The sequence below is a fragment of the Medicago sativa genome, chromosome 3 (genome assembly GCF_051527215.1).
Source record: "Medicago sativa cultivar Bolivia chromosome 3, Bolivia_mono, whole genome shotgun sequence".
NCBI lineage: Eukaryota > Viridiplantae > Streptophyta > Magnoliopsida > Fabales > Fabaceae > Medicago > Medicago sativa.
Window position 1 is genome coordinate 71,029,070 of NC_140751.1, and position 19,170 is coordinate 71,048,239.

Here is a 19,170-nt window from a genome sequence, read left to right on the forward strand (position 1 = left end):
GCCTTAATAAATGGTTTAGAGATTTTACTCGGACTGGGGGCAAAATGTTTAATTATTAGAGGTGATTCTGAATTAGTAATAAAGCAAATAACAAAAGAATATAAATGCCTCAAAGAAACTTTGATAATGTATTACACTATAGTTAATGCATTACTTAAACATTTTGTTCAAATTGAAGTTCAACATGTTCCTAGAGCAGAAAATCAAGAAGCTAATGATTTAGCTCAATTGGCTTCTGGGTACAAACTTTCGAAGGAACAAGAGCAAGAGGTTATTGAAATTAAAACAAAGCGTAATTCGATGGACATTGTGCCTAACAAATTGTTAAGACCAAAACTTGGGGGCATGGAAACATCTCAAGGATACCTTCAGAGTGCAAAATTTTCTGAAATTTTGGTCATTAACAATTTGGATGATGATGATTGGCGAAAACCCATAGTCAATTTTTTGGAAAATCCAGATGGCACAACTTGTAGAAAAGTCAAATATAGAGCCTTGAGTTATGTGATAATAGGCAATGAATTATTTAAAAAGACTCCAGAAGGAGTTTTACTTAAATGCCTTAGTGAAGCAGAAGCATATTTGGCTGTATCGAATACTCATAGTGGTGCTTGTGGTACACATCAAGCAGGCCATAAAATAAAATGGCTTTTGTTTCGACAAGGTGTTTATTGGCCAACCATATTAAAAGATTGCATAAACTTTGCTAAAGGTTGTAAAGAATGTCAAGAACATGCTGGAATTCAAAAAGTACCAGCTAGTGAATTACATTCAATAGTAAAACCTTGGCCATTCAGAGGATGGGCCTTAGATGTAATTGGGGAAATCAAACCTAAGTCATCCAAAGGCTACAAATATATTTTGGTTGGAATAGATTATTTCACTAAATGGATAGAAGCTGTTCCACTAAAAGATGTTACTCAAGATGAAGTTATAAACTTCATTCAAAAATTTATTGTTTATAGATTTGGCATACCAGAAACTATTACTACAGATCAAGGATCTGTATTCACTGGTCGAAAGATGGTAAAATTTGCTGAAGAAATGAGATATAAATTGTTGACTTCAACACCATATTATGCTCAGGCAAATGGTCAGGTAGAAGCAGCAAATAAGAATTTGATTACTATAATCAAAAGAAAAGCTAGCCAAAAGAAAAAACCCAAAGAATGGCATGAGTTTCTTTATGAAGCTTTATGGGCAGTTCGAACTTCTCCTAAAGAATCTATAAATACTACTCCTTTTCGATTAACATATGGCCATGATGCTGTATTGCCAACAGAAATCTTACTTCAATCTACTCGAATTCAAAGACAAATCGAAATTCCAACAAATCAATATTTGGATATGATGTTGGATGAATTAGTAGATATTGATGAAGAAAGATTGATGGCTTTAGAAGTGCTTACAAAGCAAAAAGAAAGAATAGCAAAAGCCTATAACAAAAGAGTTAAATCGAAATTATTCCTGCAAGGAGACTTAGTTTGGAAAGTTATTTTGCCTATGGATAAAAAGGATCGATGTTTAGGAAAATGGTCTCCTAGTTGGGAAGGACCATGGAAAATTCTAAGAGTTTTTTCGAATAATGCGTATGAGATCGAGGAACTACAAGAAGATCAGAGAATTCTACGCATAAACGGTAAATATTTGAAAAAATATAAACCGATGTTACAAGAAATTAAAATTACACAAGAGTAATTTGATTCGAAATAAAAACTTGGCATTAATTTAAAAATGCCAACTGATGGGCAGGTTACATTGAAATGCTTAAAATGGAAAAACCATTACAAAAGAAAACACAAAGTACTTAAAGTCTAGAAAGCATTTAGAAATGGTTTTCACCATTCAGTTACAATCCCAAAACGATCGAGAAACCAGCGAATTTCTGTATCGAGACGACACCTGAAGCAAGCATTGACCAAGTAGTAGTCATGATCTGGCCCAGGTAGAAGTGAATACCAGCCTCCAATTCTCCCATCTCCTGCACAGTTGTGGTAGTTGTTGCAAAAACGACGCCTAGTAAGCCAAATAGGCATGGGCCTATTCCACCAAGGACAGCGAAATCGATAAGTTGAAGTTCCTCCCAAAATGTCGCTTCGAAATTCTGCCAATCGATGTGTCCATGCAAGATCTTTGAAGTCTTCGAGGATGTTTTCTGGCATAGGCATGGAGAGCGCATTGATCAGAAGAAGGTAGTACCTTGCACTCAGAGAGCCAGTGGCATTGATAGCAGTAGTAAGGAGGCGTTTCATTTCTTCAATGTTTGGATTAGCATCCAACATGTGTTGAGTGCTTCGAAGAATACAGAACATGGCGTTGCCATGATTCCAGAGTCTAAGTTTAAAAGCAAACTTAGAATGAGCCACCATAGCATTGTTGTACCATTCATTGGGGTCGTAGAGGAAGTAGAGGACATCATTTCCAAAAGCCCTAGAAATTTCAGAATCTTCACTGACGCGCCAATGCCTGCTATTGGTATGGCGAAAGGCGAAAAAATCTTTCCTGCTTTGAGCAGCAATCTTTGCAGCAATCTTGACTAAAAGATCATCACTCAGATTATCAATGGTGGTCATGATGATTTAAGAAAGAAAAGCTTTGAGTAAGAAAGATTTTTCAGACGAAGACGAAACAAAGAAAAGAGTGATTTTTATAAAAGGGAAAATCATATTTATAATGGAGGGAAGTTGAAAGAAGTGGCTCAATCAAACGGTTCTTCTTGCTTTGAAGATGATGACACGTGGGAACAGTTATTCCGATGGCCAATGGTTACTTAACTTCGTAATCTGAGGGAAGTTTTAAAGGTTTTATTTTAAAAAGGATTAATTTGTGTTAAAAGGTCATTTATTTGTTTTATTTCTTTTCAACTTCCTAGGCAAGTTTAACTTGTTGGGTTAAACAAAAAGTTACTTTTTTGTTTCCTCATCATTAAAATGTCTTGGAAATTGTTCCAATCTTATTTGGATTTAAATAAAATTTAAATTCGATACAAGAAAATAAGAAAGGAATTTCGATGATTGAAAAGAAATTGTCGTTCGAAATAGAAAATGGTCCACAAATTGTTATAAAAACATTATAGACCAAGATATTCGATAAGGCTGAAATAAAATAAAAGTCTTAGAGAATAAAATGGAAACAGAACTAAATCTCAAATGATGAGATGAGTTTCTCAATTTGGCTTTTGTATTCAGCCAATTGGGTATCGAGAGCATGGTTGTCATTTGCAAGTTGAGCAATGGTAGACTCTAGTTCCTTGGAGAGCTTGAATTTGTTAACAGCTTCATTGGCTTCTCGATTTCTGGCTTCATCCTTAGCCAAAATTTCAGCTTTCTGAGCTTCCAGTTCTTTAATCTTGGCATCGATGTCAACCACTTGCTGCTTCGCATTGTTTCTTTCTTGTTGAAGAATTCTAAATTTCTCTTGGAAGGATGACAGTTCGATCACAATTTGATCATGATGCGCTTTCTTCTCTGCCATTTGAGCTTGACCAGTTTTCCTCTTCTGGAAATTTTGATTAGCACTCTCCAACATTGGTTCAAGATAATTAAACAGGTTTCGAAACTTCCAACCAGTTGGGAGAGCACCAAGTTTTTCAAATAAACTCTTGATTTCAGCAAGAGCTCCAGCATCTTTTTCAATCAACTCTAGCAAGTTGGCTTCGATGATCTTCTTTTGAAATTCTGCTAGCAGGTTGTTCTTTGAAGTCTCAGAAGGATTTCCCTTGGATGAATCAGAAGTTTGGCCAGTGCTAGTTGAGAAAAGAGTATTACTCTTAGCTATCAAGGCAAAGGCATTGAAAGGATCATCTTTGGCCAATCGATCGATTTCTTCCAGATCGATCATAGGGGCATCTTGTTGAGCAATCATCTCTGCATCACCAGGAGCATCTTGTTGAGTAGTTATGTTTGTATCTTCAGTAGCAAAGTTCGATACATTATCTCCAAGGGTGGGTGCAGAATGAGATTGGTCATTGTTAAGTGATTCATCATTTACCAAGTCATCAGTGGGTGTTTCTGCCTGTTGTTGTTGAGGAGGATCCACTTTAAGACCTTCTGGACTGCTAGCATCATCATGCTCATCCTCTTTGTCTTCAGCAATTGGTGAAGTGGTCTTCGAAGAAGGAAGAACTTGCCCATGTTGTGATGGATTAGTTTGTTCTTGTTCGATACCCTAAAAAGAATAAGATAGATGTTTAAAAAACAAGACATTTAGAGACATTTCGTATAAAATATGGTTTCGATAAAATACCTTCGAACCATTATCACCAACATGTGAATGAGCACTAGAATGAGAAGTCTTTCGACGACGTTTGAATGGTTTAGATGGTGAGATGGGGGGAGAACTTTCAGAAGCTTCCACTTCGACTTCCTTTTCTTGGACAAGTGATATTTGTTCTTGTTTTCTTTTCCTTCTTCCTTCAGTATGGACTTTGGGAAGTGTTACTTTGGAAGCTTCGATCTGTTCTTTAGTTATCTCCACCTCACTATCATCATCAGAGAGATCGACAGTTGCTCGTTCTTTCTTGCTCTTCGATCTAGAATGTTCTTTTGATGAAGTTGTTTTCACTTTGGGTTCCTTTGATTTAGGAGGTTCCTTCGATGCAGCCTCAGATTTCTTCGATTCAACTTCTTTAGTTTGGGAAGCTTTCTTTTTCTTCTTGTCAGACTTGCTTTTCGAAGTGTTCTGGGTGCTGGCATCATCGAGCTTTGCTTCTCCTGGAGTTAAAGGCAAAGCTGAAATATGTGATTATACAGATAAGTACTATTTCTTTTAACAATAGTATTAATGTGTTTTAGCGAAAGAAAAATCATACCCATGATACTGGGAGTTTCGATCCGAACTTGGGATAATTCATAGCCAAGTTCACCATTATATTGGTATAAATTGCATTTAGCATAGGTTACTAAATTATTTTGTGGGAATTTGAAATTATAAAGTAACCATTTTGGGTATGGTGGCCTGAAGGCCAAAGCAAGATTACAAGATGGAAGTCTTGCTAGTCTCATTTTCTTTTCTAAAACATAAAGATATTTATTGGGTGTTCCAGGGGGAAAAATTGTTTCTGAAATTTTCTCTCGAACTTTATCTCTCAGAGTTTGAGCAGCATAATATACTGTCCTCTTTGGATGTAAAGGGTCATATGTTGTTTGATAATATCTTTGAAATTGCTGAATTTCTTTAATGTGCGTACCTCTAGTCTTCTTGTCTTTGTTCTGCAAAGTGTGAAAAGTACTGGTCAGTTGAGGCAGCAATTCATCGGGATTCCCTCGATTGGATTGGCGTATGTAATAATTTCGCCACCATCGAAAGAATGCTTCAGAGCATGCAAATGATGTTGAGAAATATGTAGGCTCGAACACAGTTGTTCTCTTGGCTTGAATTATGGATTTCCACACAGGTTCGATCAGAGGAATTTTCCATTCACTTATACTTTTGAACAAGGAGCTGGGTTTTGATTGAACCATACCAAACTGTCTAGCTACATGGTTAGGTTGATAACCATATACTCCATAAGGGCTACCAGGTGTAAGTCTGCTAGATAGATAGGTAGGGGTCAAATAAGCTTCCCATATAGCATTGATTTCTGTTTTATTGGCTTTTTTCGAAGTAGTAGGAAAGTCCTCTTTGAACCAGTTAGGTCCATATTTCCTAGTGGTAAATGGTGCCATCATAGGGGTGAAAATGGAACAATCAAGCAGGGTTGTATAAGCATTTTCAAAAAGTTGTTGTGAAGACTTGTTCCCATCGGGGTGAAACATAGCTAAGCCTATACCTTCAGTGGTCTTGTCTGAGTATGCTGATGTGTAAGAGGAAGGTAGGATCGAAGCAAGTTTTGATCCAAAAGTGGCTAAAAGCCATAGTTGAAACAACCATATGGGTCCTGATACAACTAAATTTCCACCAGTTTGGGGATAATCTCTAAGATTATTAGTTGTTTGGTTAAGGGTTTCATATAAAGAACCTAGAATCAGTTTGCTTAAACAGATATCTGTTCCTTCATGCAACTGACTAGCTAGACACATGAATTTCTTAGGGACTTGTACTGACCTTGAGCAAAAAACATGCATAGATAACCAGTAGGTCAAAAAAGCTACATGTTCATCTGCAGATACTTCAGCACATTCGGTATCATGGTTGTTAGCTATAAATAAACCATAGGCAGGGCTATCGAAATTTACTGAGTATTGAGAAGTGGTAACATCTGGATTAAAGGTGTATCCAGTTGGTTTTAAGCTAGTAAGGCCAGCCACATCTAAAAGGGTAGGAGTGAGCATTCCACATTTCAAGTGAAGGCTGTTGTTCGATGGGTTCCAAAAATGTAAAGCAGCAAATATCAATTCATTATGGTATTTTGGACCATATCGAGATATTTGGATGAGATCAAAAATCCCTTTCTCTTTCCAAAATTGGCCCTTTTGTTTTTGAACTTTGTCTAACCAAGCAATGTATTCTGGATAAGTTTTCGGTTCAGTCCTAATTTTGGATTTTACAAAACTTAGGTCAAAAGGACCTTTTGTGAAAATTAAAGGAGGTTGAGTTTCAATGCATGGGAAAAGAGAGTTAATCTCTGGAGTTTCAGGTTCTAGAGAAATGGGGCCTAAAAATGCATATGGAGTATCAGTACAAGGGATGATTACCTGGGTTTTCCAGATAGCTTTTTCAGCTTCATTGATCTCTGGTTCGTTCATAAAAGCAGGAGCAGCATTAGCGATTTCTTTAGTAAAATCAATGGGTTCTTCGCGATACACATGAGAGGTTCCTGCTGCGTTCGTCATTGTTTAAGTGTTTTTGTGAGAATTTGATGAATAGTTCGTGTTTAAAGATAGGAGTTGCAGAAAGTTCAAAGTTTTTTTCGAGAGAACTTTTTTGGCGGAGAAGAGGAACAGTGAAAGTGAAAATGAAATGGTGAAAAGTGAAAAGAGTAAAGGTGAGTTTGCTTCTATATGGACCTTTGATCATGACACATGTCAAGATCTTATTTTAACAGTTTTACCATTAAAGTGTTGTCTTTTCCAATGATAGAGAACGTGGCCCACTAACTAAGATTGTGGGGTCAGTATTTAAAGGAAATTTGAATTAGTTTTGAATTAAATACTGACATCATTCATTTCGATGGAGAATGTTAGTTTTTTTTCAAAAACGTCTTTTTCTCCTTCGGTGAAATCGAAAATGGCGTTTCTGGGGGGCAATTTGTTAGCCAATATATTTTACTAGCTGTAATAAATGTGGTCAAAGTATAGTTGACCTAGATTTAAAGAAGATTCGAACAGAGTGTTGTGTTGAAAGCAAATATGGGTTCGAAGATGCTAGAAGACTTCGATAAAGCAGTTTTCGAAGGTGGTTATCAACAGTTATTCTTTAAGTTAGTTTTTATTTTAAGTTTGTTTTCAAATAAGGAAAACTGTCGACTTGTGGCAGTTGTAGTTTGAATTTCAAAGAAGTGTAGTTATTTCTAGACTTAGTATAAATAGTAGTTTTTCATAGGAAAAACGGGTCACAATTCTGTCATACAAACTTATACTCAAAGTATCCGTATGGAAGCGAGAAACGAGTCACAAGTTGCAATGTATGAATCTGTGTACCAACCTTTGTTTAATCAATGCAATTTACCCTTTGTTCTTTAAGTGTTCTTGCACTTTATTTTATTAAGTTCGATTGAGTTCAAGTGGATTGAATTCGATTGTTTTTATCATATTTCTTATATTTTTGACATCAAAAACGCAGAATTTCTAACAACAAGAACAAACACAATATGTCCTAAGATTTACTGGTTGATCTTGCAAGTTACCATTTGTAAACCAGCGGTTGTTTACGAAAATCCAACGTAAACAGGTCCTTGATGAAGAAGGAGCTGCTGTGGATAGAAAGAAACATACTCCAGAACTGAGGAAACTTTACAAGAAGCATCATATTATCAGAGGAGCTCTTGTCACTGCCATACCCAAAGCAGAATACATGAAGATGAGTGACAAATCCACTGCTAAAGCTATGTTTGCTTCTCTCTGTTCAAATTATGAAGGGAGCAAGAAGGTCAAAGAAGCAAAGGCTCTCCTGCTTGTACATCAGTATGAGTTATTCAAGATGAAGGATGATGAAACTATTGAGGAGATGTACTCAAGGTTTCAAACCTTAGTTTCTGGGCTACAGATTCTAAAGAAGAGCTATGTTGCTTCTGATCATGTAAGCAAGATTCTCAGAAGCTTACCTGCCAGATGGAGACCAAAAGTGACTGCCATTGAGGAAGCTAAAGATTTAAACACTTTAAGTGTCGAAGATCTTGTTAGTTCTCTCAAAGTTCATGAGTTAAGTCTTAATGAACATGAGTCTACTAAGAAGAGTAAATCAATAGCTCTTCCATCCAAAGGCAAGTCATCAAAAGCTCTCAAAGTGGTTGAATCTGAAGAGGAAGAACAGTCAAGTTCAGACTCTGAACCAGATGCTGCTGAAATGGCCATGCTCTCAAACAGACTTCAATATCTGGCCAAGAAGAACAGAAAGTTTCTCTCCAGAAGGGGTAACTCCAGAAGCTCAAAGAAAGAAGATCAGAAGGGATGCTTCAACTGTAAGAAGCCTGGACACTTCATTGCTGAGTGCCCTGATCTTCAAAGAGAAAAGTCAAAGGACAAGTCAAAGAGGTCTACATTCAAACCAAGCAAATTCAAGAAGCAGATTAAGCAGAGTTTAATGGCAACCTGGGATGATTTGGGTAGTGAATCTGGATCTGATAAAGAGGAAGCTGATGAAGATGCAAAGGTAGCTGTTGGGTTGGTAGCAACAGCAACTTCAGAAGCTGGATCAGATTCAGACTCAGAAGATGAAAATGAGGTATATTCCAAAATTCCCAGAGATGAACTTGTTGAGTCACTTAAAGAACTTCTTACACATTTTGAAGTAAGAACCAATGAGTTGAAGGATTTAAAAGAAAAATATGCTGATTTGGTACAACAGCAAAAATCAACTCTATTGGATCTGAAAGCTTCTGAACAAGGACTTAGGGGCTTTGACTTCATGTGTAAAACATATGAAGACCAGCTCAGGTTCTTATGTCAGAAGCTACAAGAAAAGTGTAATGAAAAACCTTTAAGTAATCATGAAATTGCTCTTGAAGATTTCATTATATCTGGCATTGACAGAAGCAGAGTAGCTTCTATGATTTATAGCATTTACAAGAACAATGGCAGAGGAATTGGTTGTCCAGAGGTAAAACTGGAGAAAACCAATCTAAAGTCTTGTTGTGAATGTATCAAGGAAGGTCTGAAAACATTCTTTGTACCAGAAGGGGCTGAGTTGGAAACTGTTGTTCAATCAGAACCTGAAGCTTCTAGTTCTAAGGCTAAGATTACTTCAAAGCCAAAGAACTCTAAGTCAAAGGCTATAATCAAATCTGATTCCAAAACTTCAAAGGTTAGGATCCTGAAAAGATCAGAACCTATTCCTCAGAGTCTGGTGAAACCAAAATCTGGGGTTCTGAAGTCTAAGTTTCAGAAGAAGACAGTTACTGCTTCTGAAGTACCAAAACCTAAGGTGATTGTTAATCAGAAGCAACCCAACTCACAGCACAAGGTACAAGAAGTGAAGAGTAAAGCCTTAAGTACTAACCTTCCAGGACCCATAGAACAATGGGTACCTAAATCTAAAAATGTCAATGATGCAGGTATGTCTAAGAGCAGTGCCAAAGCAAAGATCATGGTACCTAGACAGTGGTTGCTCAAGACACATGACAGGAGACAAGTCCATGTTCCTCAGCCTAACAATGAAAGAGGGAGGAAATGTGAAATTTGGAGGCAACCAGTCAGGCAAGATCATAGGTACAGGAACTATTGGTAATTCCTCTACCTCAATTAATAATGTATGGTTGGTAGATGGTCTTGAACATAACCTTTTGAGCATTAGTCAATTTTGTGATAATGGTTATGATGTGCTTTTTGAAAAACCCAACTGTACAGTAATCAACAAGGAAGACAAATCCATTGTGTTCAAGGGAAAGAGAGTTGACAATGTCTATAAAATCAATTTTTCTGAACTGGCTGATCAGAAGGTGATTTGCCTACTATCAGTGAATGATAAGAAATGGATGTGGCACAGAAGGTTGGGACATGCTAACTGGAGGTTAATCTCTAAGCTTAGTAAGTTACAACTTGTGAAAGGGCTACCAGACATTGACTATCATTCAGATGCACTTTGTGGTGCATGTCAGAGAGGGAAAATTGTGAAATCATCTTTTAAAACCAAAGACATTGTCTCAACCTCAAGACCTTTAGAATTACTCCATATTGATTTATTTGGACCAGTGAGTACTGCATCCTTATATGGAAGTAGATATGGATTAGTCATTGTTGATGATTACAGCAGATGGACTTGGGTGAAATTCATAAAGAGTAAAGATGTTGCGTGTGATGTATTCAGTAGCTTCTGCACTCAAATTCAATCTGAAAAAGAATCAAAAATTTTGAAAGTCAGAAGTGATCATGGTGGAGAATTTGAAAATGAGCCATTTGAAGCTTTTTGTGAAAAACATGGAATTTTCCATGAATTCTCTTCTCCTAGAACACCACAACAAAATGGAGTTGTAGAGAGAAAGAATAGAACTTTACAAGAAATGGCCAGAACCATGATTCATGAAAACAATTTACCAAAACATTTTTGGGCAGAAGCAGTGAATACAGCATGCTATGTTCAAAACAGGATCTATATTAGACCTATTTTGGAGAAAACAGCATATGAACTCTTTAAAGGAAGAAAACCCAATATCTCTTACTTTCATCAATTTGGATGTACATGTTACATTCTGAACAACAAGCTCTACCTAAAGAAATTTGATGCCAAGGCCCAAAGAGGAATCTTTTTAGGTTATTCTGAAAGGTCAAAGGCATACAGAGTGTATAATTCAGAAACACTCTGTGTTGAAGAATCTATGCACGTTAAATTCGATGACAAGGAGCTTGAAGATAAAACTTCAAAGCAAGGTGAAAGTTTTGCAGAGATACAGGTTCCTGAAGCTATTCCAGAACCTGATCAGATAGCTGAGTCTGAAGACAGTCCAGAAGCTGAACCCACATCAGAAGCACAAGATGAAGCTGCTTCTGATGAAGCACAAGATGGCTCACATCAAGAAGATCCTCCCAGAAACACATTCAAACACAAGTCTTCACATCCTGAGGAGCTAATCATTGGAAACAAAGATAGTCCAAGAAGAACAAGATCACATTTCAGACAAGAAGAGTCAATGATTGGACTAATCTCAATGATTGAACCTACAACAGTTGATGAAGCACTTTCAGATGATGGATGGATCCTAGCTATGCAAGAAGAGTTGAATCAATTTCAAAGAAATGATGTGTGGGATCTGGTACCCAAACCTCAGCACAAGAACATTATTGGAACAAAATGGGTATTCAGAAACAAGCTGAATGAGCAAGGTGAAGTAACTAGAAACAAAGCCAGACTTGTCGCACAAGGGTATAGTCAACAAGAAGGCATTGATTACACTGAAACGTTTGCTCCAGTTGCAAGATTGGAAGCAATCAGGTTACTTCTTTCCTATGCAGTTAATCATGGCATAATATTATATCAGATGGATGTCAAGAGTGCATTTCTCAATGGTGTCATAGAAGAAGAAGTGTATGTTAAGCAACCTCCTGGATTTGAGGATATTAAATATCCTGACCATGTTTTTAAACTGAAGAAATCACTATATGGCTTGAAACAAGCTCCCAGAGCTTGGTATGATAGACTAAGTAATTTCTTAATCAAAAATGATTTTAAGAGAGGACAGGTTGACACTACACTCTTCAGAAGGACCCTTGGGAAAGATATTCTTGTTGTGCAAATATATGTTGATGATATAATATTTGGTTCTACTAATGCATCTCTTTGCAAGGAATTTTCTAAGTTAATGCAGGATGAATTTGAAATGAGCATGATGGGAGAGCTGAAGTTCTTCCTGGGCATTCAAATCAATCAATGCAAAGATGGAGTCTATGTTCATCAATCAAAGTACACAAAGGAGCTTCTGAAGAAGTTCAAACTTGAAGATTGTAAAGTGATGAACACTCCAATGCACCCTACGTGCACCTTAAGCAAAGAAGATGAAGGAGCTAAAGTAGATCAGAAGCTGTATAGAGGTATGATTGGTTCTTTGTTATACCTCACTGCATCTAGGCCAGATATTTTATTCAGTGTATGCTTGTGTGCAAGATTCCAATCAGATCCTAGAGAATCTCATATGACAGCTGTCAAGAGAATCTTCAGGTATTTGAAGGGAACAACTAATCTTGGACTCCTTTATAGGAAATCCTTAGATTATAAGCTGATTGGATTCTGTGATGCTGATTATGCTGGTGATAGGATTGAAAGAAAATCAACCAGTGGCAATTGTCAATTTCTGGGTGATAATCTTATATCCTGGGCTAGCAAAAGACAAACAACTATTGCTATGTCTACAGCAGAAGCAGAATACATTTCAGCTGCAAGTTGTTGTACACAACTACTTTGGATGAAACATCAGTTGGAAGATTATCAGATAACTGCTAACAGTATTCCCATTTATTGTGATAATACTGCTGCTATTTGTTTGTCTAAAAATCCAATTTTGCATTCAAGAGCTAAGCACATTGAAATCAAACACCATTTTATCAGAGATTATGTTCAAAAAGGAATTTTAGATATACAATTCATTGATACTGAAAATCAATGGGCTGATATATTTACTAAGCCTTTAACTGTTGAAAGATTTGATTTTATAAAGAAAAATTTGAACATGCACTTCGTGTCTGATTAAATGTTTGCTTGCTCCTGAATAGGGTTTTAGGTTCTGAAGTTAGTTCAGAAGCGGTAGTCCATCAGAAGCTCTTTATTGAGGTTCTGAGGAAAACTCGCTTCTGATGATGACATCAGCATCTGAAGTCCAGAAGCTGGATTTGTTGCTTCTGAATAGTTGAATTAGTGGAAACGTTGGGAGTTACTTTTTAAAGTAACTTCTGGCCCACTAACTTGGTAGTTACTCTGTGAACTTCTTACGTGGCCTATATGTGTTGGTGTATAACTAAAAAGGGCAATGATGATTTAAAAGCTTTGAAAGTACTTTTCACGCGCCCCCAATTTTGTCATTAATGTTATGTTTGTTTGTCTCTTTTGAATTGCAATCGTTTTACTTTTAACACTTTGTCAATTCACACACTACTCACTCACAACAAACACATTTGCTCTCAAACCTTTTGCGAAGTAAGCGCATTCTCTCAAACTTAGAACCCTAAAATCTTCATCTTCTTCAAATCTTCGTCAATCATCAAATGGCATCATCAAGCTCAAAAGTTTCAGAATCTACATCAAACAAGCAAAGCGTATCAGAATCTGGGTCCATTTACAAAGAGAAGACTATGGATATTCCATGGGAATCCTTAATAATTCAAGTAGAGTCACCGGTGGATTTTACTTCACTCAAGAAGTACGAAGTAAACATGGAAGGATTGATAGAGACACAGGAGCTGTCTGAGTATTTCAGGATGCTAAATGGGCCAACATATGTGAACTTGGTCAAGGACTTTTGGTTAAAAGCTGAAGTGTACAATGAAAAGCCTGCAAAAGTTGTAAGCAAACAAGCTGGGTCAAAGAAAGGGAAAATGGTCATGGATATGAATCCTACATCATTTGACAGCTTAGAAATAAGGTCTGAAGTGATGGGCATTCCTATAACCATCACTGAGGAAGTTATAGCTAAAGCTTGTAGAAGGCATGCAGAGGGAAGATTCCAAGAAATAGTCAGGAAGGAAGATGTCCTGCTACAAGGTTACTACAACACTCTTTTGGGTGGGAAGAAAGATGCAAAGCCTTCTGAAATGGAGATTCACAACAGGATGTTGGTGAAATTCAGTAATGATTGCTTCTTTCAAAGAGCAGGAGGATCTGACCAACCCAACAATCAACAGAAGCTAGCAATTTACTTCATGGCTATTCTGGAAAAGATAAACTTCCCAAGATATGTAATGGATCATCTCTGCTGGGCCATAAACGAAAGCATTACAAGAGGAAGAAAACAAGTACCCTATGGAAGATTGCTGTCTGAAATCTTTCATCAAGGAAGGGTGCTGGAGTTCTTAAAAAGGACAAGGAGTGCTTCTGATAAATGTTTCAAAGTCTCTACTGCTGAAAGGACTATCAGTAGCAGGAGCTTACACTCTATGAAGTTCTTCAAAGAAGCCCCTAAAGATGAAAAGTGGTTAGAGATGACAACTGCTGAGACTGAGATAATCAGGGACTTTCCTCCCATCTTTAAAGAAAGCAACCTTGAAATCTTAGCCAATTTAGTAGCTGAGTACATCTTGGAGGAAGATGCAAGCACTCAGGATGAAGCTGCTCCTGTTAAAGTGAAGAAAGTTAAAAGTGCTCCTGGAACTGCTGCTGATAAGGTCAAGCAACTGAAAGTTGTTAAGAGAAAGAGAGGAAAGACTGAAACTGTCTACCATAAAGAGAAGTTGGATGAAGCTCTGGACGAGTTAGAGAAAGAAGAAGCTGATCCCAAGTTGAAGAAGAAGAAAGCTCCTCTTGAGTTGAAAAACTCTATGTTTGAAGTAACTCCAGCCATGGAAAGGATGGCTAAGGAATACGCTGCTGATAAGTTAGCAGATAGAATGGAGAAGAAGAAAATTAGGGCTGCTTCTATTCCCATAAAAAGAAGTAAGGGCAGATCAGAGTCCATCATCACAGAAGAGCATCTGAATAAAGTTCTTGATGGGATAAAGGCAAATGAGCACAAGAAGAAGGCATCTGAACTAACCTTCACTCCAATGGTTGAAGTAACTTCTGATATGGAGAAAGAAGCTGATGGGCAAGCTGTTCAGATGCTAGCTGAGTTAAAAAGGAAAGAAGCTCAATACAATTTGGAGAGGGATCAAAGGCTCAAGGCTTCAGGTCTGGAGAATTGTGATGAATTTTTCAAGAAGAAGTCTGAAGAAGTCAAGGAAGTGGCTGTTAAAGCTTCAGAAGCGGTTCTGAAAGCACCTAGTACTATCACTTCTGAAGCTGGCCCTGCAGATCAGGTAATCCAGATTCCAGTCACCTCTATCCCCACTTCACCCTCTTCACCATCAGCACCTAAACCAATAGAAGACACTTCTGTCTTAGACAATCTTGCTCTCCACTACTCAGGTGAGTTACCCATAGACAAAGCCTCAGAAAAAGCCTCTGAAACAACTCCAGAAGCAACTGCTTCTGAAAACGTTGGTTCAGAAAACCCCCATCAACAAACACCTGAACCACATAAACCCACAACACCCCCTCAATCACCAATAGCTACCACTGACCCCCAACTCAACACTCAAACAATAACTTCACCACAACAACCACCAACTGAAACTGAATTTCAATCTTTACCTGAACACTCTCAAGAACCAACTCCCATGGATGTTGACATCTCTCTAGTCAACGTTCAAGCCTCAACCTCCACCACACACATTGTTTCTGACCAGCCTACATCTTCAAACACACAAACACACCTTACCATTCCAGTTCCTAACCCTATTCAAGATTTAGAAATCAGTGATTCTGATCTTGAAATCCTTGAACATCCACCCACAAACATCCTGGAATCTGGATATATTAATTCTGAGCTTCTGACAATCTTGAGTCAGATGCACAATCTGGTGGATCAAAGAAGGACAATTGATCTCACAGGTGCATATGAAGACTCCTGGGCATCTCTTCAGAACCGGGCAGCTGGGGTTATTGAAGAAATCAAGGCCAAATGCATCAGAGTCAAGCAAGCTTCAGTCAGAAGGGTAATGGAGCATGTGAATCAGAGTCTGAGAGTAAGAAGCTCTACACTGCTCCTGGCAAACCAGCCTTTCTTCTTTGAAACGGATTACTTGACCAGAGAAGCAAGGCTGTGTAAGCTTCTGAAGAAACAGATGGCACAGCAGCAGCAAGAAGCTAAAGAAAGGGAACAAGCTCTTCTTCAGAGGCAACAACAACTTGAAGAACTGTTGAAGAAGAAGATTGAAGAAATGGAAGAGATGAAGAAACAACAACAAACCAACCCTTAGTTGCACACCCTTGTGTTTTTCTTTGTTTGTTGTTTGTTTTAAAATTTCTTAGTTCTTGCTTCTGAATGCTTACTGATTCTGACTGTTTAGCTGCTTCTGATATTTTAAATTTACTTGTTTTGCTCTGATTTATTTAGTTCTTTGCTTAGTATACTCTCTCATGTTTGAGTTTTTTCTCATATCTTTTTGTCTTTCATGCTTAATTTTATTTTAATTTTTTTTGATAATGACAAAAGGGGGAGTATATGTGACAAGTATTTAAAGGCTCTGAGCCCCATTAATGACATTTGAATTTTTTGAAAAACTTCTATCATTTTTTACCTTATTGGTATAGGCTATGAACGAAAGAAGGAGTATCAAAATTCAAGTAAAATTAATTGAACCATTCTTCTTATCTATAAGTTAATTCTTTCAATGATTCAATCTTGTTTTTAAGCTTTGATAATATTATTGCGCGAAAAATGAATTTAATTAACCTGGATAGAACTTAGGGGGAGCTTACAAACCTCACCTTAAAGACTATCAGACTCAGGGGGAGTTTGAGCTTACAAACCTCAGATTCTGAGCTTACAAACCTCAGAACCCCAAAGTCAACTTGTTAATTAGATTAACAACAATTGATCAATTTTAAATACTTTTGTTTGTCATCATCAAAAAGGGGGAGATTGTTGGAACAAAATGTGTTTAACAATGAACCTTAAAGAGTTTTGATGATAACAAGGTATTAAAAATTGTAAATTGGACTAGCTAATATTTGTTCAAGTGTACAGGACCATAATTATAAAGTTACATCATCATTGGTTCTGAATGAGCAAATAAAGAGCTATGGAAACAACAAAAATTTGAAGCTTGGACGCTCCTGAAGGCAACTTGCTCCTGAAGAAATAGCGCTCCTGAAGTAAGCTGCTCCTGAAGAATAGTGCTTCTGAAGACAAGAGGTCTAGAAGCCACATTATCAGAAGCTGCATCATCAGAAGCTGCAGAAGTCATCTCATCAGAAGCTGAACCATCAGAAGCTGCATCATCAGAAGCTGCCTCATCAGAAGCCATTTCACCAGAAGCTGAATATCAACTGGATTTGCAAAGAATCAAGAATTGAAGAATTATCAATGCAAAAGCTGTCTATTGGATTCGAAAACACAAACAAAGGATTAGTGGAGTTTGCAACGGTCATTTCAAAGGTGTTTGAAGGTGTGTGTTTGCAATTTGGACGAAAGCGTTGACATTGTACTTTGTACGAATTGTACAACCACGTTCTCCACTACTCTGTTTTGTGTCTGCGCTTCAAGACAAGAAAACAGCTCCAGAATACGGTCTCGCCTGCATAGATGTTCCTTTGGATAAGGAATGGATTTCAAATTTGTTCTTCATAGGACAACAACCAAATCAGGCAAAAGATCATTGGTGAAAGATCAAGCTTCAACAACGACTCTTTGGTGTGCTGGCAATTTCACAACGTCTCTTTCACACTTCTATATAAAGGAGTGAAGACCTAGAGAATTGGTAATGCAAGAACGCTGAACGAAAGACTCACAAGATTTTCACAAGTACCAAACCTCTGCTGAAATTGTTCTGCATTCACTTAGAATTTCTGTGTCTCAAAGTCATATCTTAGAAATTCTTAAGTCCATTGAGTCTGTATCTGATTTGTATTGTGAGCACCTCTGATTGTATATCAAGTGTTCAACCTTAAACAATTTTCTGTGTAATTTTGTTTAGTTAGGAAGTCTCTTGCAGTTGTGCTTGAGCAGGAAGTCTCTTGATTGTGTTCTTGAGCAAAGGAAGTCTCTTGCTTGTGTGCTTGAGCATTGGAAGTCTCTTGCTTGTGTGCTTGAGCATTTGTAATCAGATATTACTCATAGTGAAATCTCCTTGGAAGTGCAAGGGGGACTGGACTACTTCCGGATTGTGGAAGGAACCAGTATAATTGCTTTGTGTCGTTCTTCTTCTCTCTCTCTGTTTTATTCCGCTGCATTTAGATTCTGATCATCACTTCAGAAGCTGTCTCACTTAGCTTCTGATCAGTGTATTCAGTTGTTTAGAGAAACGAAGAATTTTTCAAAACACAATTCAACCCCCCTTCTTGTGTTTTTCTCACCTTCACACTGAACACAATTGCCTTTGGAATTTGAAACTCATACTCGTCATCCTTGATGAAAACACTGAACACAATTGCCTTTGGAATTTGAAACTCGTACTCGTCATCCTTGATGAAATGGTTAAAGGTTTCAAATTATTTTTTTTTCTTCTAAAATCTTATCAGCATAAAATACCTAACAGGTCCGCTCAAATAAGTAGATTCAATCAAACCTTGTAAACACGTTCATTGCTAAGTCTCATCCATTTTGATAAAAATAACTGCAATTACTTCCCTCAAAAAAAAAAAAACTGCAATTAACTATTGGTACATGGTATGCATTAAGAAAAAAAATTGATTCTAAATTTATCTTTTGAAGTCAAATCAGATCTGAATACATTTTCGTTAGCCATCAAAATAGGATTCAAAAAATACCTTAATTTTTTTCCACCGACGAGATTATCTGGTTGAATTGAGTCGGATCAAGTCGTTATTTTTAAACGTTTTGCCGCAGTAAACAAAGTTGTGCAGGACAGACTAACAATTGTGCTGTCTTCAGATAAAACAACCCAATGAACTTTCTGTTTGTAGGGAAAATTCACAACTAGTTTGTGAGAAACTTTTGGAACAACTAACTCACATATTAGATCTATTTCCAAAATACTTTTTATTGAGTACTAAAATATCTCAGATTGAGTGCCAAAATATTTCATATTTAGTACCAAAAATATCTCAGATTGAGTATCAAAACATTTCAGATTAAGTATCAAAATATTTTAGATTGTGTTCTAAAATATTTTAGCAAAATTTGAGGATTAAGAAATCACTTTCAGATAATGTTTAAATTAATTATTTAATTTGACATTCTCTCATCCTCTTTTCTTCTATAGTGCGTTTTTATCGCTGACCTTTCATACAAAAAGGCTACTCTAAAATTATAGGAATTGTATGAACGGTCAACTGAGATTGTGCCACGTCGTAAAGAAGCGTCATTTGTCTGGGTGTCAAGTTGGTCTGTTTGAGTATAAGATTGATCATCAAAGTTTCTTTTGTCTT

At 37.1% G+C, this 19,170-nt stretch overlaps 1 protein-coding gene across 1 annotated transcript; it reads right to left on the reverse strand.

The window, feature by feature from the left end:
* Positions 1–2,510: 2,510 nt before the first annotated feature.
* Positions 2,511–6,773, reverse strand: LOC146939780 (uncharacterized). Its single transcript, XM_085749818.1, has 3 exons — positions 6,509–6,773; positions 4,246–4,730; positions 2,511–4,167 (listed from the first exon to the last, which is right to left on the reverse strand). The coding sequence occupies exons 1-3, from the start codon at positions 6,771–6,773 to the stop codon at positions 3,139–3,141; spliced, it is 1,779 nt and encodes a 592-aa protein (XP_085605944.1). The 3' UTR covers positions 2,511–3,138.
* Between the last annotated feature and the right edge of the window lie 12,397 nt (positions 6,774–19,170).